Raw genomic sequence first — 25,100 nt, 5'->3', positions numbered from 1 at the left:
GAGGGTTTAACTTATTCGGCTTGGTTAGGAATTGGTGTAGTATGACATGATAGAGTTGTACGTAGAAGTCCTGGAAGGAGTGCACAAAGCATCTTCCTTGTGTATTAAATCAACTCGTGTTGTCAGCCAGCTCAAGTGCAGTACAAGGTTTCCCAATGAACATTGTCATACGATGTTCAGTCACCGGACGTCGTATAACGTTACCATACCTTGCGATGTATAGGTAGCTCACCGAAATCCTTACGCGTTCCACTTCGTAAGAAATAGAGATCTAGTCGGTTTCATCCACATCCGAGACACATGCGGGTTAAAATTCGCACAATATTATACATACAACCCGACCTTTCCTCACCTCGTGTTCTAGCACCAGCAGAATCTAGGGAAGCACTGTCAGCCGAAAACTCCACGACCCGCGTTCGTTCCAGACCGAAGTCCCCGCGAAGCACATCAGCAGCAGCACAACACACGCACTTCTCGTTGTACACCCACTCGATCTCGTCCGTGCGCTCCTCCCCATACCACTTTACGGCCGAGAGGTGCTCCTTGCGCTCCGCCGACGCCCATCCCCGCGCCTCCGCGACCGCACGCAGCGCAGCCGGCAAGTACCAGAACTCCACAATCTCGACCTTCTCCTCGCGCGCGACGGCGAGCAGCTCGTCCAACAGAGCTGGGAACGTCAGCGAGTCCGCACGGAGCCGCGTCACGACCAGCGCTCGCGGGGACGCGTTCAGTTCGAGCGTCCATGTCGCGAACGGCAGCGGGTCCACGACCTGCCTGAGAGCCTCCTTCAGGCTTCGCGCGCCTTGCGGAAGGACCGCAACACCCCACTGCGCGCTGGGAAGCACCGGTGAGCGGTCGGTCTTGCTGAGCGTCATGACGCGCTGGAGGACGAAGGCGCCGACGCCGCGGTCGGGGAGGAAGCTGAAGAGGGTGCGGTCGGAGTCCCCTGCGAGGCGCGAGATGTCGTCTTTAAGCCAGCTAGCGTCGCGCACGTACAGCGCGAGGACATCGCCCTCCGAGAGCCGCTGCAAGTTGAGGCCGTGCGGGGACCTGCTTGCATGCGAGTGCGTGTGGACGGCCTTGGTCGTCGTAACTACCCCTTGGACGACCCAGCCGTCGTTCGACCCTGGGGTGAGCCCGGACGACTGGTAGAACGTGGGCCCGACGTCGCTATAGAGTACGGAGAACTGCGCGTTCGCGACGCCAAGCGCGCGGAGGACGTCGATGTCGGGGGCGGTGCCCCACTCGGCGGGGAAGGCGGAAGGCAGGGCGGAGCGCGGCGCGAGGACCCAGTGGAGGAGGCGCATCATGTGGCGGGCGTAGCCCTTGCCGCGCTTCGAGGCGGGGGTGTAGACAGACGCGATGCCGTAGGCTGTGACCTCGCGGACCTCGCGCGCATCGACCTCTTTCGCGCGTTTGGCGATTACGGCGGTACGGCGGTACCTAAGATGGCGACGATAGCGTTCAGGAGACACTGCACCCGACGGCTTCTGCTACTCACGTTTCGCAGGAGCACATGAAGTCAATCGTGGTGGAGTCGTTCCTGGGTGCCAAAACCCTACGTGGTAAAAGGTTAGCTATCATCGGCACTGTTTCTGTGTGTTTGCAACTGCGTACCAAGTAATAAGCTTCCCGTTGGCAGCGTGTTCGTACTTGTCCATGATGACATCTCGCTGGATGTAATCCTGCAAGGAAAGGGACTTTGCCCATTCCACCGCGCTCCGTGTGCGCGACTCGAGGACCTGCTCGGGGGTCGCGGGAAATAAGGAGAGATCTGCAAAGGACATCGTTCAGCGTGTGTTGGGCAACTTGGGTCCCAAAGGATATCTTGGTGTTAAAGCAAGAGGAGGGGCGTCGGTCGTCGACAGCCATCGATTCCGGACAGTCTCCGACACACGGTACTTTGGGCAGTGCCACCGATCGGGCGTATTAATACGGGGCGGATGGTTTTTCCATTTAGGCGCCGACAACGTCGCGTTCAGTATCCGTTAGGCGCCTGTCGTTGTTCACAAACAAAGTTGACGCTTACGGTCATCTGGAGCTCACAGCGATACCTCAATCTCATATACCAACCATCTGTACCAACCATCTGTCGGATATCTTATGTTTTGCATAAATATTCCGATGGACATAGAGGTGAACTGGTACTCATTAGATCTGTCGTGATTGAACCTCAGGCTGACCAGTGACAATCCCGAGAGCGGGGAGACTCAGTGGATGTGTCAGGTGCGGACCAGCGTGGCCATGCTTCCAATCCACTCTGACAAGCCTTGTTCCTACCCACATGTACTTCTTCCCATGCAGGTCTTCTGTTTGCGCAGCAGCTACGACTGAGGAGCGTAGAGCTGTCCGTGAGATACATCAATTTTGGAAGACCGCGAATTCCCCATGGACAAGTACCGCTCTAAGTACATTGTATTCCCAGACCTGGTTGGATTTCAATGCACGGTAAGTGTCGCACATTTATTCCTCGTTTAGAAAGACTTATCTTGCACGTAGGTTTTGTAATGAATCAGTCGGCCTCACGATCGCTCTCGTAAACTTGAAGTATCCACATCGTGAGCCAATGGTACACCTCCCCGCAATTTCTCAGCTTCCCGAACCCACACCACTTAGGGATGTTCCATACCCATGAACCGCTTCCAAGCCAAGACGTTTGTCATGAGAATCGCGCCGCACGGATATATACTGGCTACCGTCGCCGCGGCCCCATACCAACTCGTAGTCTCGTCTCTCTTCTGCCATGCCCGGCGCAGAGATATCTCGTCGTATCCACCCCAAAAACTCCGCCTCTTCACCCCCGCCATATGTGCTTGGGGACTTCTGCATTGATGAGTACAGGCCGGTGAAGGTCATCGTCATCGGTGCCGGCTTCAGCGGTATCACCGCAGGTATCAGGTACATATACATCTCCTCTAATCACCTTAGGCTGCTCGGTCTAACTAGAGGAACGTCATAGATTTCCGCAGAAGGTCCCGAATGTCGAACTCGTCATCTACGAAAAGGGTGCTCGCATCGGCGGCACATGGCACAACAACAACTACCCGTGGGTATATCCCTGTAACTATCGGTCTGCGTGTATGCTGAGTCAAGCTACGACAGTGGTCTCGCTTGCGATGTTCCATCACACTGCGTAAGTAGTCCCTCCAGCACACAGCGCCGAATGCGAGCTAAACCCGCTGCTTCAGTATCAACTCTCGTTCGAAGAGAAGGTCGGTTCGCTCAAACTGATCTTTTTGCCTACTCGCTGATTTAAGGCGTCGTCACACAGAAAGATTGGTCCGCTTTCTACGCGTCCGGTCCCGAAATCCGCGAGCACTTCCAGGAAATCGTCGACAAATACAGGCTCATGCGCTACATCCGCCTCGAACACGAGGCCGTACACGCCCAATACGACGCTCCCACGGGAAAATGGCGTGTACGCGTGCGGCGGCCGAACGCAGAGACAGGGGCCATGGAAGAGTTCGAAGACAGCGGAGACGTCCTCGTGACCGCCGTGGGGGCTCTCAGCCGCTGGAAGTGGCCGGACATCGAAGGTCTGAAAGATTTCACGGGTGAACTGCAGCACAGCGCGGGCTTCGAACCGGGCCCGAAGACGTGGGAGGAGGTGGCCGAGAGGTGGGCCGACAAGACAGTTGGCGTGATTGGCGTGGTTAGATCTCTCGATGTCGTTCTTGCTGTCGCATTACAGTCACGCTGATGGCATACCCAGGGATCCAGCGGGATCCAGATGGTCGCTGCTTTGCAGCCGAAGGTGAAGAGATTGGTGAACTACGTCCGCGGGAAGACGTGGCTCCCACCTCCTCTCGGGAACACCACCGTCGCACGTCTCCTAGGGCGCGAGCCAGGCGGCGAAGCCAATCGTGAGTCAGGATGGCCGTCGTCGGCATCCGTGCGGCGGCGCTCACTCATCACCCGCAATAGCTATTTTCACGCCGGAAGAAATCGAACGCTTCAAGAACGAGCCCGGTTTCTTCTGGAACTTCAGGTACACGCTCGAGCAGGAGTTCATTGTATGTGTCTGGCCCCGAGTGCTCTAGCTGTCATTATGACTCATAAGATTTCTACTTCGACAGAGCGGATACTCGTGGACTCTGCGCGGCTCGGACCTGAGCAAACGTATGGAGGAGGAGTGCCGGCAGAATATGGTGCGGGGACTTGCGAAGAAGCCTTGGATTGCGGAGCACCGTACGTACCACGGACCCCGCACGAACATCTCTTTGTCGCGTGTGCTGACTTCCGTTGCTCATCCTTTTCGCATGATGCCAGTGATCCCTGACTTCCCTGTCTCGTGCAGGCGGCTCACGCCGGGGCCAGGATACTTGGAAGCCCTGTGTGAAGACAACGTAAGTGGCTTGTGTGGGATACAAACGCTGTGCCGTCGTGTGAACGCCGCGGCGGCTTCTGCTTCCTTCGGCAGGTCGATTTCGTCCCCACGCCCATTAAGCGCATCACCGAGAAGGGCATCGAAACCGAAGACGGCAAGTACCAGGACCTGGACGTCATTCTTTGCGCCACCGGTGAGCCCAACGCCGCTCTATTCCTATGCACGAAGTGCACCAGAACCGCTCATGTCGCTACGCTACAGGCTACGACACCTCTTTCCAGCTGCCGTTTCAGATCATCGGCCGCGACGGCCTCGACATCAACGAGAAGTGGAAGCCACATCCCGTTTCGTACCTCTCCGTCGCGGTGGACGGCTTCCCGAACATGTTCATGGCGCTCGGGCCGAACTCGGTGTTGGCCTCGGGGATGCTGCTCCCGCTCATTGAGCAGCAGGTGATGTACGCGGTCCAAGCGACGGCGAAGTTGCAGCGCGATCGCCTGAAGAGCATGGAAGTCAAGCCGGAGGCCGTACGGGACTTTGACCAATACATTGAGGTGCGTTACCGCGTCTAGATGTTATCCTTCCTGGTCGGAAGCACTGATGCACTTACAAACACACGAACGGCACGTCAGGCGTATTTCCCGAAGGTGCGCCTGCTTCATAAGCCAACTTGTAATCCACGTCGACTCACCCCCAGCTTTCCAGACCGTATTTGCAGAGAAGTGTCGCTCCTGGTACAAGCTCGGTAAGGACGAAGGCCGAGTTGTTGGCCTGTGGCCTGGTCAGTATTCCGCACAGAATGCACGTGCTACCCCGGCTTATTTTTCCCTCTAGGCTCCACTCTCCATGGCATGAAGGCACTCATGCATCCACGATGGGAGGATTACGAGTATGAGCGCGCGGACGCCGTCGAGAACCGCCTGCACTGGCTCGGCGACGGGCAAACGCACAGCGAGAAGACTCTGACTGGGGATAGTAAGGGCTAATCGCTTTTGTGTGGCGCCGCACGTCTCGAAAGGAAGCCTGATGGACGTCGTTTTCAGGGGCATGGTACCTTCATGCGCCATTCCTAGATGTGCCGCCAGGTGAGTGCTCATGCGCGGGACCTGTTGCAGATATACAAACAACAGTTTTCCAGTTCCAAATGATTAAGTTGAGGTTGAAGAAAGCGTGTAGCAGCGCTCGCGGAAGTACATAACGAAGAGGAGGTGTGTGATGTGTCTGCGGCGGTCTCCATCAGTGACTCACCCTTGGCAGGCTGGAAGAGCTCTCGAAGCACCCTGATGTACCGGGTCTGTAAAGAATGAACGGATAGCTCCCGGGCATGATTACACATAGCTTGGTGCACCAGACGGTCATACGGTTCTACGTGCACACCCCATGTGCTTAGTAGGCGGGAGCCGGTGTACTGCCTCCGTGGTGTGGGCCGCACCGCGAGACCCCATTTACGAGTATGAGCTTTGACAAGTAACCTTCTTCCTTCTCACAGAATGCTTCGCAGTGTGCGGCGTCATGAGTCTAAGGCCTATATCCGTCCGCGTGACGCTGCTCACACGCGGGCATGTCGAGCTTGGGGAATTGACATACCAACTTAATTCGTTACCCCTTTGGCCCGCTGGACACATGTGTATGAGACGTCGGTAAGCACCTTTCACGTACAGGCGCAATACATATCACCCACTGACGCTGAGGTAGCACACACCGATGTACGCTTCGAACCTACGAAGGGTAATCAATCCAACGCAACAGGAACGTCTCCACGGTCACTGGCCTTCTAAACTCCACACACGGATACAGAGTTTGACGGCGACAGCTATGGTTCAGGATGCACCCGGGCCCAGAAGTGGGCATGAGAATTGAGCGGTACTTAAATAACATACGGCTGCCGCCACTTGATCCCCCGTTCAATTCTCCAAACATGCCAGGCGGAGGAATTTCTCACCTTCCTGCTCGTGAAGCAACTCCCCCCTCGATACAGTATACCATCGGGGACTTCTGCATCGATGAGTACAGGCCGGTGAAGGTCATCGTTATTGGGGCTGGCTTCAGTGGCATAACCGCGGGTATCAGGTGCGTCGTGCCTAACGTTCCACCGAAGTCTCCTGTGCATACCGATTTTCATGACGTCCTGCAGATTCCCTCAGAAGATACCCAATGTTGACATTGTGATATACGAGAAGAACGCTGCCATCGGCGGTACATGGTATAACAACAATTACCCGTATGTCTAGCTCTTTGGGCAGCCTGCCCATCCACGCTGCGCATTGTTAAGCTGATGGCCCCCAGAGGTCTCGCATGCGACGTCGCAGCACATTGCGTACGTCCCTGATGCAAAAATGTCACTACGCAACCCTACTAACTATACCTCAGTATCAGCTGTCGTTCGAAGAGAAGGTATGTCTCCCACGGAATGCCACCGCCTGATCTCCTGTCAATGACGCGCCGTCACAGAAAGACTGGTCTGCGTTCTACGCTTCCGGTCCGGAGATCCGCGAGCACCTCCAGGAGGTCGTCGACAAGTACAAGCTCATGCGCTACATCCGTCTCCAACACGAGGTCGTGCACGCGCAGTACGACGCAGCGGCGGGGAAGTGGCATGTGCGTGTGCGTCGTCCGAACGCCGAAACGGGCGACATGGAAGAAGTCGAGGACAGTGGAGACGTCCTCGTGACCGCTATTGGAGCTCTCAGCCGGTGGAAGTGGCCGAACATCGACGGTTTGAAGGATTTCGGGGGCGAGTTACATCACAGCGCAGGATTCGACCCGGTGCCCAAGACGTGGGAGGAACTCGCCGAGACGTGGGCGGACAAGAAGGTTGGCGTGATTGGTGTGGTATGGTCCCGTCCCTTCTCCACCGCTGGGTATACAGTGTATTACAGACTCATTATGCCTCCAGGGGTCGAGCGCCATACAAATCGTAGCGGCTCTTCAGCCGAAGGTGAAGAAGTTGGTGAATTACGTCCGGGGAAAGACGTGGCTTGCATTGCCCTTTTGCGGTGACACGGTCACAACTCTCCTCGGCCGCGAGCCAGGAGACTTCGGAAACTGTGCGTTTTGAATTACCATTTGGCCCGGATGGTGCTCTCACTGCTGCGAGTAGACCATTTCACCCCAGAAGAGATTGAGCGCTTCAAGAACGACCCGGAGTTCTTTTGGAACTTCAGGTACTCGCTCGAACAGGAATTCAATGTGCGTGTTTACTCCGCACTACGTTTGATATATGTATCTCACAACTTGACGTCGTTCATAGAGCGCCCACTCATGGACGCTGCGCGGCTCTGACTTGGGCAAGCAGTCCAAAGAAGTCTTCACCCAAATTATGGAGAAGAAACTGGCCAAGAAGCCCTGGATCGCGGAATACCGTACGTTCTAAGAGCGCCCCTCATTCCTTCCCGCCGTGCTCGCTATCCTGACTGGTGCACAGTAATTCCCGACTTCCCTCTGGCATGCCGGAGGGTGACCCCGGGGCCGGGATACCTTGAAGCCCTATGCGAAGACAACGTAAGCGGAGTGCGGGGTTTCAGCAGCATGCAACCACAATTGACGTGCGCCTCTTTCTCTCACAGACAGATTTCGTCCCCACGGACATCAAGCGCATCACGAAAACAGGTATAGAGACCGTTGACGGAAAGTACCAGGATCTGGATGTCATCATATGCGCAACCGGTAAGCCAATTCTAGCAGATCTATATAAGTGATACACTGACCGCTCATGCTGCTATGTTACAGGTTACGACACATCCTTCCAGCTTCCTTTCCAGATAATTGGTCGTAACGGGATCGACATCAACGAGAAGTGGAAGCCATATCCGGTCTCGTACCTTTCCGTCGCGGTGGACAGTTTCCCGAATATGTTCATGGCGCTGGGGCCGAACGCCGCTATAGCGACGGGAATGCTGGTTCCGCTCATTGAGCAGCAAGTGATGTATGCAGTGCAAGCTACTGCTAAGCTGCAGCGCGACCGCCTGAAGAGCATGGAGGTGAAGCCCGAGGTCGTGCGGGACTTCGACCAGTACATCGAGGTAAGTGGTCGCACTCGAGATGCCTTTATCGTAGGAAGTACTGAATGGCTCGGCAGGCATACTTTCCGAAGGTACTTGTGCTTTACGTACTGATACGTCCACACCGTATAATCCCACTGTGTAGACCGTGTTTGCTGAGAAGTGTCGCTCCTGGTACAAGCTCGGCAAAGCGGAGGGCAGAGTAGTTGGCCTGTGGCCCGGTGAGTGCCTCCCTCGCAGTGGGCTCTCCTTGCGCGTAAATTCAAACTCCCGTCGCTAGGGTCCACTCTCCATGGGATCAAGGCGCTCTTGCATCCCCGGTGGGAGGACTATGACTACGAGCGTGCGGATCCCGTTGAGAACCGACTCCATTGGCTCGGGGACGGGCAGACACACAACGAGAGGACGTTGAGCGGGGACCGTACGTACTCTTTCTTCCACATGACGACGTGCGCTTTCGGGAAGTCTAACGAACGTCATTGCCAGGGGCCTGGTACCTCCACGCACCGTTCCTCGATGTGCCTCCGAGTAAGTTTGGCTCGTGTGTGCGACCTGATCGCAGCCCATCTAACTACTCCCTTCTACCTAGTTCCTACTGACTAATGCAGAGGCGTGTGCGTGTGGCAGAGGGCCCTCAGGTTGTGTTCATTCGGTACAGTACTTGATAATTACGAGCCAGGAGGCTTTGTCTGCACTGATACTGCGGGCTACTACGTCTTGACACGAGGTCAAGTGGTCGTTCTCTTATGCAATCTTGTCTCATAGAGTTCTTCGCAACGAGCGGCATTACGGCGGCAAAGCTTGTTCGTGCGTATGACCTAGGCTAAGTTGACTCGGAACGTTGTGGCTAGGGTATAGTGCGCAAGTCGACTTCTGTCTTTGGACCTCAGTGAAGTCCATCAGTCATCGGTGAGTATACCAGATACCCTGTTAGAGTATGGTTCACTTACTCTTGCCTGCCAGATAGCGTACATGGAGCCGAACTACTCTCAGGCTAGTCGTCGCTGTCTGCAAAGGGTAATGAAGGGCACGAAATGGATATTCTTGTCCGGCTTGACGTCTTCTGAAACGGCACGCGAGGATGAGTCCGACTAGGGCGTATACTTCGGGCTCACAAAGACGTAGCCACAGAGTCGTGGCCATACTTATACAAGAGCTACCGCTACCAGTAAGCCCCCCGGTCATATCGCCACCCCCGTCCATTCCACTTGATGCCAGGTAGAGAAGCTTCAAGTTCTCATGGTTCTTCTACTGAAGCGAAACCATCCCCTAGCGCCATACACTCTCGGAGACTTCTGCATTGATGAATACAGACCCCTGAAGGTCATCGTCATCGGCGCGGGCTTCGCTGGCATTACCGCAGGTATCAGGTGCGTCGGCTTGTCTATCATTCTACTATGCACAAGGGGGTACTCACCCTTATAATGATGCAGATTTCCTCAGAAGATCCCGAATGTCGAGCTCGTCATATACGAGAAGGGTGCGGGCGTCGGCGGTACATGGTATCACAACAACTATCCGTGAGTGCCGCATCCTCCGCAGTATATTGCTTTCTGCGTTGCTAAGACAGGGTCGGGTCGCAGAGGGCTCGCATGCGATATACCTGCGCACGCAGTAAGCGCTTGCTCAGGGGTCGCTCCGCAGATCGCTAACGATGTCACTGTAGTACCAGCTTTCCTTCGAAGAGAAGGTAAGATTGCCCTTGACTCAAACTTGTGGTCTCACTGACCACGCACTGCGGCTCTAGCGAGACTGGTCTACGTCCTACGCTTCTGGTCCGGAGATCCGCGAGTATCTCCAGGGGGTCGTCGACAAGTACAAGCTAATGCGCTACATTCGCCTCCAACACGAGGTCATACATGCCCAGTATGATGCCGCGGCGGGACAGTGGCATGTGCGCGTACGTCGTCCAAACGCAGAGACGGGCGTGATGGAAGAGATCGAAGACAGCGGAGACGTCCTCATAACCGCCATCGGGATTCTCAGCCGGTGGAAGTGGCCGGACATCGACGGTTTGAAGCATTTCCAAGGCAAGCTGCTCCATGGTGCAGGATTCGACCCCGCTCCCAAGACATGGGAAGAACAAGCGGAAACCTGGAAAGACAAGGTAGTTGGCGTGATCGGTGTGGTATGACAATATTCCTCTACGGGCCCGGTCCTATCTGCTATACACTGCATGCTTACTGCGTCTACAGGGATCGAGCGCGATACAAATGGTACCGGCGCTGCAGCCGAAAGTGAAGAAGTTAGTGAACTATGTCCGGGGAAAGACCTGGGTCGCGACGTCCTTTGGGGTCGACGCGATGGAAGCTCTCCTTGATCTTGAAGTAGGCGACGTGGGCAACCGTGAGTTTTGTATACACTGCAGGCCCGGCCAGCAATTGTATGCTGATCGCATGGGGCTGATTTGCTACTGCGGTTTAGATCACTTCACCCCAGAACAGATGGATCGCTTCAAGAACGAGCCGGACTTCTTCTACAAATTGAGGGATGCGGTCACGCAGGAAATCAACGTATGCATCCGACATGTATACTCTACGCCTACCCCCGGCTCATAAGTCTATCTTCTAACAGAGCATGTTCGCGGTGACGTTGCGCGATTCAGCCTTGGGCGCACGCATCAAAGAGGAATGCGAACGGACCATGCAGAAGAAACTCGCGAAGAAGCCCTGGATCGCGGACCACCGTTCGTACTAGTTCTACTCCGCGATGCTCATTCTTTCCCGCGCGCTAATGTTGTCGGCATATTATAACCCGTCACGTTAGTGATCCCGGGTTTCCCAGTGTGCTGCAGACGGATTACCCCAGGGCCGGGTTACCTTGAAGCTCTTTGCGAAGACAACGTAGGTGGCTCATGTCCGAATGATGCACCAATGTCTCCACGACTCACCCGTTGTCCCTCTCTCGGCAGGTCGACTTTGTTCCGGTAGACATCGCACGCGTCACTGAGACTGGTATAGAAACAGTCGATGGAGTGTCTCAGGACTTGGACGTCATCATATGCGCAACTGGTGAGTCAACTGCAAATGGTGAGTCAGCTTTGATTCCGCCGATCACTGATACCCTTGTCCCCCAGGTTATGACCTGTCCTTCCAGCTCCCGTTTCAGATCATCGGCCGCGGCGGGATCGACATCAACGAGAAGTGGAAGCCACACCCCGTGTCGTATCTCTCCATTGCCGTGGATGGGTTCCCGAACTTGTTTATGGTGGACGGGCCAAACTCGGGGCTGGCGTCGGCGGGGCTAATCCCGTTCATCGAGCAGCAGGTCATGTACTCCGTGCAGGCGACTGCTAAGCTGCAGCGCGATCGCTTGAAGAGCATCGAAGTCAAACCAGAGGCCGTCCGGGACTTTGACCAATACTTGGAGGTGCGTCTCGAGTGTGCTGGAGGAATCCTTCTGCTACCACATGAATATGACACACGCCAACAGGCCTATTTCCCCAAGGTATCGGACATCCTGCTCAGTGGTATCTTGACGCTCCACTTACATCCGTCTACAGACCGTGTTCACCGAACGTTGCCGTTCCTGGTACAAGATGGGCAAAACTGAGGGCAGAATCGTTGGGTTATGGCCCGGTCAGTGGCTCTCGCGCAGCGCCGTCTCTTTCCAAACCTCATGCTGTCCTCCCTAGGCTCCGCCCTCCAGTGTATCAAGGCGCTCATGCACCCGCGGTGGGAGGACTACAATTACGAGCGCGCGGACCCTGTCGATAACCGGCTGCACTGGCTCGGAGACGGGCAGACGTACAACGAGAAGACGCTGACCGGAGATCGTACGCGTATTTCCATTGCGCTCAACGCTCCACGTCATCGAAAAGAGCCTGACGTTATTTTCAGGGGCGTGGTACCTTCACGCGCCGTTCCTCGACGTGCCGCCAGGTGAGTTCGATGCGCTCTGACCTGGAGCGGCGACAGGCTTGACAACCTCCTTTCAGTTCCGACGGACTAGAGATCCGCTGCGGAGGCAGGAGGGCCTCCAGTCCCGTATCCTTTCTTGACATGACCTGTTCCGAATCTTCGCATATGCTCGTGTATGATGTAGCGCGCAAGCCGTTCGTCCGTTCCTGTTTCTACTCTTCGCATCCGAATGCAACTCCGTTCAGACACTCAGACACCTATACCTTCAAGTTCACGACTGCGGGCTCCTCGGCGGCGGTAGGCTGCTGTTACCACGAGCGGTAGAGTACAGACCACTATCAAAGCTCTCAGCCGGTGGAAATGGCCGAACATTGACGGTCTGAAGAGCTTCAAGGGCGAGGTATACCATAGCACGAGGTTTGAGCCCTGAGCTCTCAAGACGCGGGAGGAGCAGCTACGTGGGCCGGCAAGAAGGAAGTTGGCGTGATTGGCGTGGTAAGTTCGTATTACTTTCTTTTCTATCACCGTTCATTATACACTAGGGGCGCATACAGGGGTCTAGCGCGATGACAATTGTTGTTGCTCTGGAACCCTCAGAAATATTACATTCACGAGAAACACTCATCGAAACTTAATTTGCTTGCCAGGCATATTTCCTGAAGCCTGTTCTCACGCTTCGATCACTAAGACTCGGAGGTCAACGTCAATTGAACTCGCCCCTTTACAGGCGGTGTTTGCTGAAAAATGCCGCTCCTGGTACAAGCTCGCGAAGTGGAGGGCAGAGTAGTTGGCCTGTGGCCCGGTAAGTATCCTGCTTGCAAGCGTGTACGCTCTTTTCTTGCCACCTCATGATTTCTTCTTCAGGTTCCATCCTCCATGGATCAAAGGGCTCTTGCATCTGTGGTTGGACTCTGACTATAACTACGAGCGCGCGGATCTCGTCGAGAACCGACTGTACTGGTTCGGGGACGGACAGACGATTAGCGAGAAGACTCTGACTGCGGACCCTTCCATACACAGGTCTGCTCTTTTGGGGAAAGTCTAACGGCATTACTCCCGAGTCAGGGGCACAGTGGTACCTCGGACCTCCACGCGCCCTTCGGTGTGTCGGTGTCCGGTCGCGACAACGACGTCAAGTTTTCAAACACAGTAACTCGATTCCAACTTTGTAGGCTGCGTGGTGTCCGGTATTACGGCAGAAAAGCTTGTTCGTGCGTATGGCCGCACGCCTCGCACGATCGCGTCGCACACAGGGTATGCATAGCAACACAGTTCCTTTCTTTATTACTTGGCGACCTACATTTGCCATTGGTGAGTCCTCCCAATACGCTGTCGGAGTATGCATTACTAACTTTACCTGATAGTGCCGGGCGAGCTTGCGCCACTCTCCGCGAACTTGGGCAACGAATGCCACGCAACGGACATGGCTGCTCGGCCTTACGTCTTCCTCCACACCAAGAACTGGCGGTCCTTGACCAGGATGCATCGGGCTACCGTCGAGCTAAAGGAGACGCGGCCACCGAGCCGTGGTTATATACGACAGCTGCAGCTACCGGCTCCCCCCGACTCTAGTCTACTCGTCACCCCGCGCCTGTAGCATCACAATGGCAGGTACTGGTGGCACCTCTCATGCTCTCATGCTTCCGTTGTTGAAGAGTTTTCCGTTCAGCGCCGTACGCTATTGGAGACTTTTCCATCGACGAATACAGGCCCGTGAAGGTCATCGTCATCGGGGCAGGTTTCGGCGGTATCACCGCAGGTATCAGGCACGTAATACATGCAATTCCACCATTGCAAAGGGGGTTACTCACATCTGGGATTGCGTAGATTCAGGCAGAAGATTCCGAACGTTGAACTCGCCATTTACGAGAAGGGTGCGGGCGTCGGTGGTACATGGTACAACAACAACTATCCGTGCGTCGCGCTCTCTTCCCAGTATCCCGCGTTTTATATCGCTAAAGTATTGGTCGACAGAGGGCTCGCATGCGACATACCTGCGCACTGTGTAAGCAGCCACTTAGGGGTCGCTTCGCAGATACGCTAACATTACTCTAGTATCAGCTCTCCTTCGAAGAGAAAGTGATAAATTCCTGGGCTTGAATGGTGCCTCCATCTTTACTAACCGCCCACTTCCCTAGAGAGACTGGTCTGCAATCTACGCATCCGGGCCCGAGATCCGCGAACACCTCCAAGGGACCGTCGACAAGTACAAGCTCGTGCGCTACATCCACCTGCAGCATGAAGTCGTGCACGCCCAATATGACGATGCGGCGGGCAAATGGCACGTACGGGTGCGCCGCCCGAACGCTAAAACAGGTGCGATGGAAGAAATTGAGGACAGTGGAGACGTCCTCGTGACCGCCATCGGGGTCCTCAGCCGGTGGAAGTGGCCAGACATCGAGGGTTTGAAGAACTTCAAGGGCGAGCTACACCACAGCGCGGGGTTCGAGCCGGCCCCTAAGACGTGGGAGGAGCTCGCAGAGACGTGGGCGGACAAGAAGGTCGGCGTAATTGGGGTGGTATGGCTATTTTCCTGTAGTGGTTTCGTTGCTTCTGCATCGTGTTAATTGCATCTACAGGGATCGAGCGCGATACAAATAGTGGCGGCTCTACAACCTAAGGTGTCAAAGCTAGTGAACTACGTCCGGGGAAAGACCTGGCTCGCACAACCCTTTGGTGAGGACACGGTAAAACCCTTCCTCGACCTTGAACGAGGCGCCACGGACAACTGTGAGTGTCGTTTACTTTGCAGGACCGGACAACATCTGGGTGCCAGTGCTGGCCGTGCAGGATGGACTCACTGCGGCGATTCAGATCACTTCACTCCGAAAGAGATTGAACGCTTCAAGGACGACCCGGACTTCTTCTACGCCTTCAGGGATGCGATCACACAGGACTTCAATGTACGCGTCTGGAATGCATCCTCCATTGAACCTCTGAAGCTCATACATCTACCTTTGAACAGAGCACGTACTCATGGACGTTACGCGACTCGGCCGTGAGCGCGCGCATCACGGAGGAATGTAAGCAGAATATGAAGAAGAGACTGGCAAAGAAGCCCTGGATCGCGGAACACCGTGCGTACCGCTCCTCGGTCGTGCACCATGATGCTCTTTCTTTCGCGCGTGCTGACCTTGTCCGCGTACCTATTCTCGTCATGCTAAGTGATTCCCGATTTTCGGGTGGGTTGCAGACGAATCACGCCGGGGCCTGGATACCTTGAGGCACTTTGTGAAGATAACGTAGGTGGCTGGCATGTGCACAGTGCGTGTGGAGTAAGTAGCTGTATCCCTAATCGACCCATTGCTCCTCTCTACAGGTCGATTTCATCCCCGCAAATATCAAGCGCATCACGGACACAGGTATAGAGACAGTTGACGGAAAGTACCAGGACCTAGACGTCATCATCTGCGCAACTGGTGAGCCCCACTGTTGGATCCTGAGCTTCATGTCGGCTACGAGTCAAGCCGTTGCTCTCCAGGGTTTGACACGACCTTCCAATTACCGTTCAAGATCATCGGGCGCGGCGGGGTTGACATCAACGAGAAGTGGAAGCCACATCCCGTTTCGTATCTCTCCGTCGCCGTAGACGGCTTCCCGAACATGTTCATGGCGCTCGGGCCCAACTCCGGGCTGGCCTCAGGGATGCTGACCCCGCTCATCGAGCATCAGGTGATGTACGCCGTGCAGGCTACCGCAAAACTGCAACGCGACCGCCTGAAGAGCATGGAGGTCAAGCCCGAGGCCGTCCGAGACTTTGATCAGTACATAGACGTGCGTCCTCGTACTTGCCAAAGGAGTACTCTACATCTACAAGTGCTTACATGTCTATCATCACAACTTGAACCGTATCCAGGCCTATTTCCCAAAGGTACTGGACATCCTGCTCGGCTACTTGCTTGCGCTCCACTTACATCCCCTTCCGCAGACCGTGTTTACGGAACATTGCCGCTCCTGGTACAAGATGGGGAAAATCGAGGGCAGAGTCGTTGGCTTGTGGCCTGGTCAGCGACGCCAATGGAACGCACGTCCCTATCATCGCTCATGTTTCTCTCCCTAGGCTCCAACCTCCAGGGAATGAAGGCGCTCATGCACCCGCGGTGGGAGGACTACGACTACGAGCGCGTGGACCCCGTCGAGAACCGGCTCCATTGGCTCGGGGACGGGCAGACGTACAACGAGAAGACGCTGACCGGAGATCGTATGCGTTCTTCCCTTGCGCCCAGCGCTCCGCGTAATTGGAAAGAGTCTGATGACATTTCCAGGGGCGTGGTACCTCCATGCGCCGTTCCTCGACGTGCCGCCAGGTGAGTTTGAAGTGCTCTGACCTGGAGCGGCAGCAGGCTTGACAACCGCCTTTCAGTTCCGACGGACTAGAGATCCGCTGCGGAGGCAAGAGGCCTCCAGTCCCGTATCCCTTCTTGACATGACCTGTTCCGAATCTTTGCATATGCTCAATGTACGATGTAGCGCATAAGCCGTCTGTCCGTTCCTGTTTCTGCTCAGCGCATTCGAATGCAACTCCGTTCAGACGCCTATACCTTCTGATTTTCACCTGTATCGTATCCAAGAGTCGACCGTCTCACACTGCAGACACACCGGCACACCAGGAGATGAAGAAATTAGAGTTACAGCGGGTCGAAAGCGTACTACACTAGAGCTAGAGCGTCGGCGGTCGGGCCTGATCAGATGTCCATTTTGTCCTCGCGCTCCCACCCGGGATTCTTCTGCAGGATGACGAAGCCCTCGAGCACATGCGCGAACGGGATGTACTCCTCCGTCGCGAGCTCCGCGCGCTCCGTCGTCCCGAGCCGCACGGGCGTCGTGTGCGTCTGGAAGCCCGAGATCGTGCGCGGCTTGCCCGCCTGCCCGACGACGTCCACCGCCTGGCCCACGCGCACGCTCACGGGCAGGTTGTTCAGCTCCTCGTCGAGCGTGATCAAGAAACGCGGCGCCATCGAGGGGACCAGGAAGTAGAGCATCCAGTGGTACTTGTCCAGTATGACTGACGGTTGAATCCGGTCAGTATTGGTTGCAGAGACAGACGGAGTTAGTGCGGGTACTCACAGCCTTTCGCCTCGGTGAACGCGGTCAGCGTCGCCAAGAGACCAGCCACGGCTGTCCTGCTCATGATCGTCCGGTCACTGAAGAAGGGGTTGATCGTGAGGGTGCCCTTGCCCATGTGCACAAGACCCTGCGCTATCCGGACCAAGAACAGGCAGTCGGGCTCCTTGTAGTAGTATCCGGCGAGCTGGCGGAGCATCTGCGCTAACCGCGCGTTGTTCGTGCCGGCACCGATAAGGCCCATCGCGAAGATAGCATTGAGCGCGACCTGCAGGTCGCTGTCGTGGCTGTACTTCGAGAGCGTGTCCATAATTGGCAATTGTGGGTTGGAGGCGCTAACGAGACCAAGGGCGAGGGGAACGGCTCTCCGGACGACCGGCTCGCCGTAGTGCATCTGAACAGATGTGAGTGACCAGCTATATCACCGACGACGACGCTACTCACGAGGTGGTTGAATTGCCGCAGCGACATCTCCGCGCCGATCTCCTCACCCATCGCGACAAGAGCGATACCGATGACAGCGAAGGCCTGGAAAGTGTCATCCTTCGCAGGTTCCTCTGGTGCGGCATCTTTGTCCTCCTTCGCCTCAGTCTTCTCAATGTGCTCGTCGCAATAGCGCAGGAGCTCCTGGACCTTAAGCACGTTACCGGACCCCGCGAACGAACACATATCGACGAGAACAGCGGCAAGCTGGGATACCGGGTGTTCGATCGCCTTCAGCGTCGCTATTGTCGCGTCAGCACCGTCCTGGAGACCTACGTTAGGCACAAATGTTAGTATTCAGTTCGACTGGAATTGCTCATCAACGGCACGCACCGAGGTACAGCAAGGCAAGCCCGAGGGCCATAAAGCGCCCCCACTTCTCGTCGAGCTGCTTGTCTTCCCGTTCCATGAGCGTTTGGAGGATCGTACTCGCAATCTCGCCATTGCCGCTGCCGACAAAGATGAAGCCGAGGGCCAGAGACGTGAGAGACGCAATCTCCATCGACAAACCGTCGTCCGCGACGTAGGGTAGAAGCAGCTGCATCACGTCCTCCCGATGCGAGCCGGCGTATGCGAGACCAAGACCGGTGATAGCGCTCGTCTTGAGCGGGACGGACTTGTTCTCGACGTACTCGCCGAGCAGCGCGAGCGCGGCGTCGGCCTCCGTGCGCACGCCCGAGTTAAGGATACCGGTAGCGAGCAGCGCACCCGCCTTGATGTACTCCTCTGCTGAGTAGGTGTACTTGTCGACCTGGGAGAGACCCTCATCCGTGTCCCAGAGCAAGCTAAGGCCAAGACTAGCGGCAGCGCTGAGCATGCCGTGGTCCTTGTTCTTGTACACCCAACTGTTGCCCTCCTCTGCCTTCGCCATCAGCTTGTCGTTACCGAACCCAGCGTTTACGAAGGCATTGACGAAAGTGCCGGCCAAGTTACCCTTCGCGGAATCTACTGTTGTCGTTTGCCCTAAACGCATGCGGTGAATACGTTAATTCACGATGTGTCATCTTCTTTGGACTTACTCGTGTTCTCTAGATGTGACTTGTACACGTCCTCCAAGCTCTTCGGCTCCAGGACGTTCAGCTCTTTGCCGAATTCTTTGAACTGCGCGCTTAGACGAGTGTTGCTCAGGCAGTCGAGCAGATCCTCAGGGAGCTCCTCCACTTCGTCGTCGTCCATACCGTCCTCCAATGGGGCCTCGAGCCACTCCTTAGGCACCTGCGCGCGTGCGAGGATCAGAGCAAGCTGTTTCTTCATAGAAGGATTGCCGGGTGCGTTGAAGTCTGCACGAATGAGTGCGGGGTCGCCTAAGCGTATTGAGAGGGAAAGGGCTTGAGGGAACTTGTGGTGTTTCGCGTAAATGCTGTGGGCCGTGCGGAGGAAGGATAGATCGTCTGGTGGCGGGAGGAGGTTGACGCAGCTACGAGAATGATATCAGTACGCCACAGTTGACTTTTTGCAATATGTACTTACCGAATCATATACTGGCAAACACGCTCGTACGTATCGCCGTCGACTATGTCTACAATCTTGTCCACGATCTCGAGCTCCTCCAACAGATCTACCGCGTCGGGCTCCGCGTTATGGTGGAGGAGGAACGTGGCACACTCCAACGCGAGATTGCGAAGGTCATCGGCGGTACCTGGGACCTTGCGTTCCTCGGACGCTTTCTCCACGCCCTCTTCGTCGAACTCGCGCGAGTTGTATTCCTCGCCAAGTTCTGCGGCAAGATGGCGCACGTATTCGTGGCCCCATGATCCAGGTTCCGCAAGTGGCGCGGAGGCCGGGCGGAGGGAAGCGGATAGCAGACGGTAGCGAAGGGTGCCGCGAGGTTGTGTGTCGGAGTATGTCATAGCGAGAACCGAGAGAATATCCGCGAAGAGGCTCTAATGGGCACGGTCGGTTCAGCATCGCGGAGCAAACGTTCGTACAGCGCGCGAAACGCGACGTGTACAGATCTGACATGGTAGACATACCTTGTCCACTGATGATGGCCATGTTTCGTACAGCTCCTGCAGTGCAGGGTAATGGGGGTGCAGGAACTTTAGCGGCTTAGGTACGGAGGTCATGGAGGACGTAGATGTTCTGATCAGCGTCCTCAGAGTTTCCAGAGCGGGTTGGTACAGCGCGGTATTGGGTTCCTACAATGAGAGGCAGTCAGACGCGTCTGGTACGCGCAAGACACGGTGAACGCACCCGAAGGCGTTCAATAAGCATCTCCAGCTCGTTCTTCAGCTGGAGGTCCTCTTCAGACTGAAATGCAATATGTAAGTTGAGTTATGCTTCCGACGCGTGCATGCGTACGCACTAGGTCCTCGCCATCTTTCTCCTCCTCCTTCGGTTTCTTAGCAGCGGAGGCATCGCCGTTCTCCGCTTTCTCTTCTTCCTTCTTCTTCTTTGGGTCTTCTGACGGAACGGGAATCGCAAACTTGGTGGGCGTCATAGTGGACGAGGACGAGGGAGGAGATGAAGGGAGAGCGTACGCAGAGCCCAGCAGCTTGCGTGCACTGACGCGTCGCGTCCACTCAGCGGGCGCATCGAAGCCCTAGTCTAGGGTCCCAAGAATTACACGCTTTCTGGGCCTCTAAGACCGACCATATATGGGTGGTGCAGAGCCCAAGGTGATGTTACACTTCATTACTCTTCCATTGATACCACTAACAAATCCTGACAAAACAATATGGTCTCCTATGGCAGTCTAAGTCTGGTATATAAGTCGTGATCATTTCTACACGACATGTATGTACGCAGTGAGCGGCCCGGCACGAGCCTCCTCTTGCGGGCAGCGGTCGGTGACCGGAAAGTACGGCCGAAAGCGGGAGGGAGTTGCCGAAGGCCAATCGGGACGGAACGATTGGGCGAGCGTGATCACCTCCACACAACCTCCCCGACCCCGCCCTCAGCCTCCTCACCTCCGCCCACAACGCCCGCCATGTCTGCTGCCCTCGTCGCCCGCTCTGCGTTCAACAGGAACGTCGCCTCCGCTCTGGCGCGCAGGTCGCTGCGGCCAATGGCCCTCCAAGGTACGCCTCGCGTGGGCGGCGTGTCGCGTCGACGAACGTCGCCGCTCGCGACACCGTCTTGTGCACTCTGTGCCGTATACAAGATACTAACGAGGAATTGAACGCAGCCAGGGGCGCAGCCGACCACGCGTATGTTCCCGGTGGCCGTGCGTACCCCAGTCTATTGCATGAGTGCGGTTGATTGAGACATAACCTGCAGCCATCTACAGGGGCAGCGTGAACGACCCCACTCCTTTCCCTACTCCCTCCAAGACGCACGGCTCCTACCACTGGGCGTTCGAACGCCTTCTCTCCGCCGGCCTTGTCCCCCTCACTGTGGCTGCGTTTGCCACGAGCGGCACGGCCTACCCCATCCTCGATGGCCTGCTCGGCGTCAGCCTGGTCATGCACAGTCACATCGGCGTACGTCCACATTCATGGCTCTTCGAAACGTGTCTATGGGTCGCTGCTCTGGCGAGGTTGTGTAATATGATGTGCAGCCCTTGCCAAAGCCTGCGACCCGCCATAGAACATACGCCCAAATCACATGCAAACGCGACGCAAGGCTAACTGGCCCACACAGTTCGACTCCATCGTCGTAGACTACCTCCACCCCCGCAAGTTCCCCCGCATCGGCCCGCTCGCCACCTGGACGCTCCGGGCGACCACCGTCGCCGTGCTCGTCGGTGTCTACCAGTTCAACACGAACGACGTCGGTACGTCCCTCCATACCCGCATATAGCCGGTCCCCCTCACTCACATGCACCCCAGGCCTCACCGAGCTGATCGTGAAGGCATGGCACGCGTAGGCCGGCGCGCGCAGTGCGGGTCCTCTCGCGTTATCAGGTCTAGCTGGCTTCCGCACCAGGAGCGGGCGCGGGTAGCCTGTGAGCCGTGGATCGCTCTAGCATGTATACATCCGCGTCCCCTTGACGTCAATGCATTCCAGTGTCGTCTTTTTCTCTCATGCCCATGTACCGCCCGCCGTAGGGACGTGTTCGTGCAGATGTATTCAATTTCCGGCAAATAATAACGGTCACTCGAACGGATGCATGGAAATAGGGTTGACGATCTTGTACATGATTGGAACGAAGGCGTGTGATATACATGCGTGCGATGGAGGATACGACTATCGTGCAATTAGATACCATAGGCGACTGCGGACTGTCTATGTGCGAGGGAGAATGAGACGAAATGCGTGAAGAGGTGCGGAAAGACATGCAAGAGACACAGTCCCGGGTAGATGCAAAACAACGTCCACCATAAAACCACTAACGGACGGATGGCGGACTCGGGCGCCTGGGCAGCCTACGACACCTCCTGGTGGGCAGCCTCGCCCTCGCCCTCGTCGCCCTCCCACCGTCGGCCGATGTCGACCCGCCCGTCCTCGTCGCCGTTGACGTACAGCCACGCCTCGAGGCGCCGCCCGAGCTCGCCGCCGCGCCCGCCACAGAAGTCGCCCGTGGCGTTCAGTAGCTTCTCGCGCGCCTTCTCGGCCGCGACGACGATCTTCGGCGCCGCGAGCATCGCCGCGCCCCCGCTCGCCTTGCGCTGCTTCAGCCCGTCCTCGCCTTCGCTCGTCGACGCCGTCAGAGTCGGCGATCCAGACACGAGCGGGGAGTCCGACGGGGGCGGTGCGGGTCGCTCATCGTCGGCGTCGCCGGGGAGGTCGCCCTCCTCCGCGGGGGAGTGCGGCGCCTCGCCGGCGTCAGCCTCGTCCCACGTCTTGAACCAGTCTTCCTCCTGGTCCTCCGGCCCGAGGATGCTCTCGACGAGCCCCTCCTCCCAGCCGTCCCACTCGATGCAGCGGTGCGCGAGCCGCAGGCGCGTGCCCGACGCCTCGTGGTGCAACCACTCGGTTGCAATCGCAGCGACATCCATGGACTTGCCGAGAACAGTGACCGTCCGCGGAGTGCGCGCGATGCGCTCGACTGTTGCGCGGAAAAGCTTCGCGGTGAAGGGGGAGGACTGAAGGAACGCCGGGACGTGTGCACATGCCCAGAGCGGGCGGGTGGTAGTAGACTCCCAATCTATGATGCACGTCTGTGGACAAGGGGTTAGGAAGCAGCACGCGGTCAAGGTAAAGAAGCACATACGATCTTCGAGTTATCGTCCTCGTCAACGAAGACGTTCTCGAGGTTCAGGTCATGGCAGTCGAGCGTGAACCCCTCTGGTGCGCCTCCGCCTCCGCCGCCGTCGCCCTCGTCGTGGTTCACCGCGCCCAGGCGCTCCATCATGCTCAGGAAGCGCGTCATCTCGGCCTGTACGCGTTGCTCGCGCTCCTTGAGGTGCGCGACAAGGAAAGTAGTGCGCTGCATGCGACGATAATCCTGGTACATCGTGTCGCCCGGGCCATCCCATTCGGCCTCGCTCTCCTCCCAGTCCCACTCGTCCGAGGTGTCGCTTTGATCGTCGGAAAGCGCCGTCACCTTGTGGTGGCGCGAGCTCAGGATCTCGTCGGGGTCGAGATGGAGTTTGTGCGGCGCGGCTTTGCCTTCATTCTCTAGAATAACACCCCGTACTTCACGCTCGGCGCACGAAAGCAGATATTCGCGTGTCGTCGGCCAGGGTCCGCGGTTGAGTTCGTCCGGGTGCAAGAGGTCGCCCCTGTTCGAGCCGAAGAACGGCCAAGAGACGATCGGACCAACATGGAACTCCTTCGACGAATCTTGTTGCGATTCGAGCTTCGACACGGCGTCGGAGATATTGGTAAGACGGGTATAGGAGGATGGCGTGGGCGTGGGTAGCGAAGACGTGATGTTCGAAGCAACGTGTGGGTCTGGTCCGTCGTATAATGAACCGATCATAGGAAACCGGTGTGCGAAGAGCGGAAGAATCATCATCGAGACGTTCTCTAACAGCGCAACCATCGTAGAATGCGGCATGGAGTGGAACACTTTCGACAACGGTATGCCCGGTGCCTGAGGAGAGGACGTTCAGCGTAGGGCATATCACGACAGACGGCGCAATCTTACCTTCGACATGAGAATGTACTCGCCCCCTAATCGGTTGTAGGGGTTAGCGTCGTACTGGTAGACCTCTGGTACTGGTACATCTGTATGTTCGCGGAGATAGCGCATTGTGGCCACTTCAGACTCGGTCTTTAACCGTGGCATGAAGCGGCGTGCAACTCGTGCGACGACTTCGCGCGCATCGACCAATGTAACCAAGTATCCCTGCACAAATATTATGTTAGCATTGGTTCAATCGCGCGTCTAACCGGCGAGAAAGAAGAATGTATGCGTCGCTGCCCAGCCATGCGGTGCAGGACCCGCATCCCAAACGGATTGCCCGCCGCACCGCATCCACAAGCGAGCCGAGCAAGCGACGTCCATTCGTGCCAAGATGCGCGCCGCCCCGCGCCAAGTATGGTAGGTTTCTGCCAAGTATCGCGAAACTCGATGGAAGCCACCGGCAATGCGCGCGACGAGTTTGGTTGACGATACGCCTGCGGTATCCAAGGCTCAGGCGGTGTGCCACTCATGGTGTCACAACTGCGGCACGAGGCTTGGAGACAGCGGAGCGCGAGCGGGGGTGCGAGAGCGGGAGGATGTATGTGGCTAACTGGATGCCTACCTTGTGGAATGTGCCTGTAACGCAGCGGGGATATGTCAGTACTAGCGCGCGGCGAGCAAGAATATCCGAACGCACCTGCACCGAGATACTTGATACGCGCGACATCCGCGCCCATACGCTCCTTGACGATGTCTTTGAGGAGCTTCCTGTCGACCTCGAACGGGATCGCGCCGTGGACGGCGGCGTCGGCCTTTCGCTCGGCCTGCCTATCGGCATGCTCTATGTCCCAATCCCAGACGAGATGCGGTTTCTGAGCAGGAGCTGGCGGGGGCTGCATAGACTTTGGAGAAGATCTGGGACGCGCGGCGGCGGGGAGATTGTTCTCTGAGCGAGAGCGCGAAGAAGCTAGAGCGTCGCGGGGTCTGGCGGGGGCGCAGGAAGAGGCGGGCCGATCGGAATGTCGGAAATGCGAGAGCTGTGAGTCAGGGTGGACGTGACGGTCGGTCGCGCAGAGGAGCTGGTAGAGGCTGGAGGTGGTGGTCAGGAAGAGAGAGGCGGGGCGGAACTTATCGCACAGAAACGCACTCGAGTTTATTGCCCCGCTTACGAGCACTGGCGGCGGGGACCCTGCCACAGACGCGGGGTTCGTTCTTGATCTCGGTAAACGTGCCATGTGATTCGACGAGCCGTCCGGGCATTATGAGGTCGTTTTGTAGAGAGTAGATGTATTATTCTGTGGTCGCCCCTCTGAATATATACGAGCTCGCGAGGGAGGCGGGGGCGGGCTGGGCCAGAGAACTGAGCCGCGCTACCGCCGCAGGTGACTGGCCCGCCTTCCTTTCGTCATTTC

At 56.8% G+C, this 25,100-nt stretch overlaps 6 protein-coding genes across 6 annotated transcripts; 3 read left to right on the top strand and 3 right to left on the bottom strand.

Moving 5' to 3' along the window:
- Positions 1-281: 281 nt before the first annotated feature.
- On the bottom strand, positions 282-1,787 carry TRAVEDRAFT_129759 (uncharacterized protein; the record flags this gene model as incomplete). The annotated part of the gene is made up of 3 exons (XM_008043167.1): positions 282-1,443; positions 1,502-1,558; positions 1,618-1,787. The coding sequence occupies 3 exons, from the start codon at positions 1,785-1,787 to the stop codon at positions 282-284; spliced, it is 1,389 nt and encodes a 462-aa protein (XP_008041358.1).
- Positions 1,788-2,743: 956 nt separating this feature from the next.
- TRAVEDRAFT_50115 (FAD/NAD-P-binding domain-containing protein) lies at positions 2,744-5,313 on the top strand (the record flags this gene model as incomplete). The annotated part of the gene is made up of 14 exons (XM_008042887.1): positions 2,744-2,898; positions 2,960-3,046; positions 3,103-3,133; positions 3,189-3,212; positions 3,272-3,652; positions 3,713-3,863; positions 3,925-4,013; positions 4,077-4,188; positions 4,270-4,346; positions 4,421-4,520; positions 4,589-4,881; positions 4,960-4,974; positions 5,033-5,108; positions 5,162-5,313. 14 exons carry the CDS (start codon positions 2,744-2,746, stop codon positions 5,311-5,313), a joined length of 1,743 nt encoding a protein of 580 aa, XP_008041078.1.
- Positions 5,314-6,245: 932 nt separating this feature from the next.
- TRAVEDRAFT_50114 (FAD/NAD-P-binding domain-containing protein) lies at positions 6,246-16,565 on the top strand (the record flags this gene model as incomplete). Its single annotated transcript, XM_008042886.1, has 47 exons — positions 6,246-6,397; positions 6,462-6,548; positions 6,614-6,644; positions 6,698-6,721; positions 6,779-7,159; positions 7,224-7,374; positions 7,428-7,516; positions 7,578-7,689; positions 7,752-7,828; positions 7,894-7,993; positions 8,057-8,349; positions 8,406-8,420; positions 8,474-8,549; positions 8,609-8,749; positions 8,815-8,856; positions 8,937-8,942; positions 9,602-9,698; positions 9,762-9,848; positions 9,912-9,942; positions 9,995-10,018; positions 10,076-10,456; positions 10,524-10,674; positions 10,753-10,841; positions 10,903-11,014; positions 11,095-11,171; positions 11,240-11,339; positions 11,405-11,697; positions 11,761-11,775; positions 11,831-11,906; positions 11,963-12,103; positions 12,168-12,209; positions 13,553-13,781; positions 13,844-13,958; positions 14,026-14,102; positions 14,163-14,193; positions 14,244-14,267; positions 14,327-14,707; positions 14,768-14,918; positions 15,003-15,091; positions 15,154-15,265; positions 15,354-15,430; positions 15,508-15,607; positions 15,670-15,962; positions 16,045-16,192; positions 16,249-16,389; positions 16,454-16,495; positions 16,552-16,565. 47 exons carry the CDS (start codon positions 6,246-6,248, stop codon positions 16,563-16,565), a joined length of 5,517 nt encoding a protein of 1,838 aa, XP_008041077.1.
- Positions 16,566-16,788: 223 nt separating this feature from the next.
- Positions 16,789-20,175, bottom strand: TRAVEDRAFT_73466 (26S proteasome regulatory complex non-ATPase subcomplex Rpn1 subunit; the record flags this gene model as incomplete). The annotated part of the gene is made up of 9 exons (XM_008043166.1): positions 16,789-17,193; positions 17,256-17,646; positions 17,697-18,007; positions 18,069-18,698; positions 18,755-19,152; positions 19,206-19,618; positions 19,709-19,873; positions 19,929-19,985; positions 20,041-20,175. The coding sequence occupies 9 exons, from the start codon at positions 20,173-20,175 to the stop codon at positions 16,874-16,876; spliced, it is 2,820 nt and encodes a 939-aa protein (XP_008041357.1). The 3' UTR covers positions 16,789-16,873.
- A 489-nt stretch (positions 20,176-20,664) lies between these two features.
- Positions 20,665-21,543, top strand: TRAVEDRAFT_50112 (mitochondrial inner membrane protein; the record flags this gene model as incomplete). The annotated part of the gene is made up of 5 exons (XM_008042885.1): positions 20,665-20,755; positions 20,863-20,901; positions 20,955-21,157; positions 21,318-21,450; positions 21,506-21,543. 5 exons carry the CDS (start codon positions 20,665-20,667, stop codon positions 21,541-21,543), a joined length of 504 nt encoding a protein of 167 aa, XP_008041076.1.
- Positions 21,544-22,042: 499 nt separating this feature from the next.
- TRAVEDRAFT_129507 (uncharacterized protein) lies at positions 22,043-24,587 on the bottom strand (the record flags this gene model as incomplete). Its single annotated transcript, XM_008043165.1, has 5 exons — positions 22,043-22,777; positions 22,831-23,655; positions 23,710-23,910; positions 24,311-24,324; positions 24,386-24,587. 5 exons carry the CDS (start codon positions 24,585-24,587, stop codon positions 22,043-22,045), a joined length of 1,977 nt encoding a protein of 658 aa, XP_008041356.1.
- Positions 24,588-25,100: the final 513 nt, after the last annotated feature.

The sequence above is a fragment of the Trametes versicolor genome (assembly GCF_000271585.1).
Source record: "Trametes versicolor FP-101664 SS1 unplaced genomic scaffold TRAVEscaffold_9, whole genome shotgun sequence".
Lineage (NCBI taxonomy): Eukaryota > Fungi > Basidiomycota > Agaricomycetes > Polyporales > Polyporaceae > Trametes > Trametes versicolor.
Note: the sequence above shows the minus strand (reverse complement) of the source record. Positions and strands in the feature narration are given on the sequence as shown.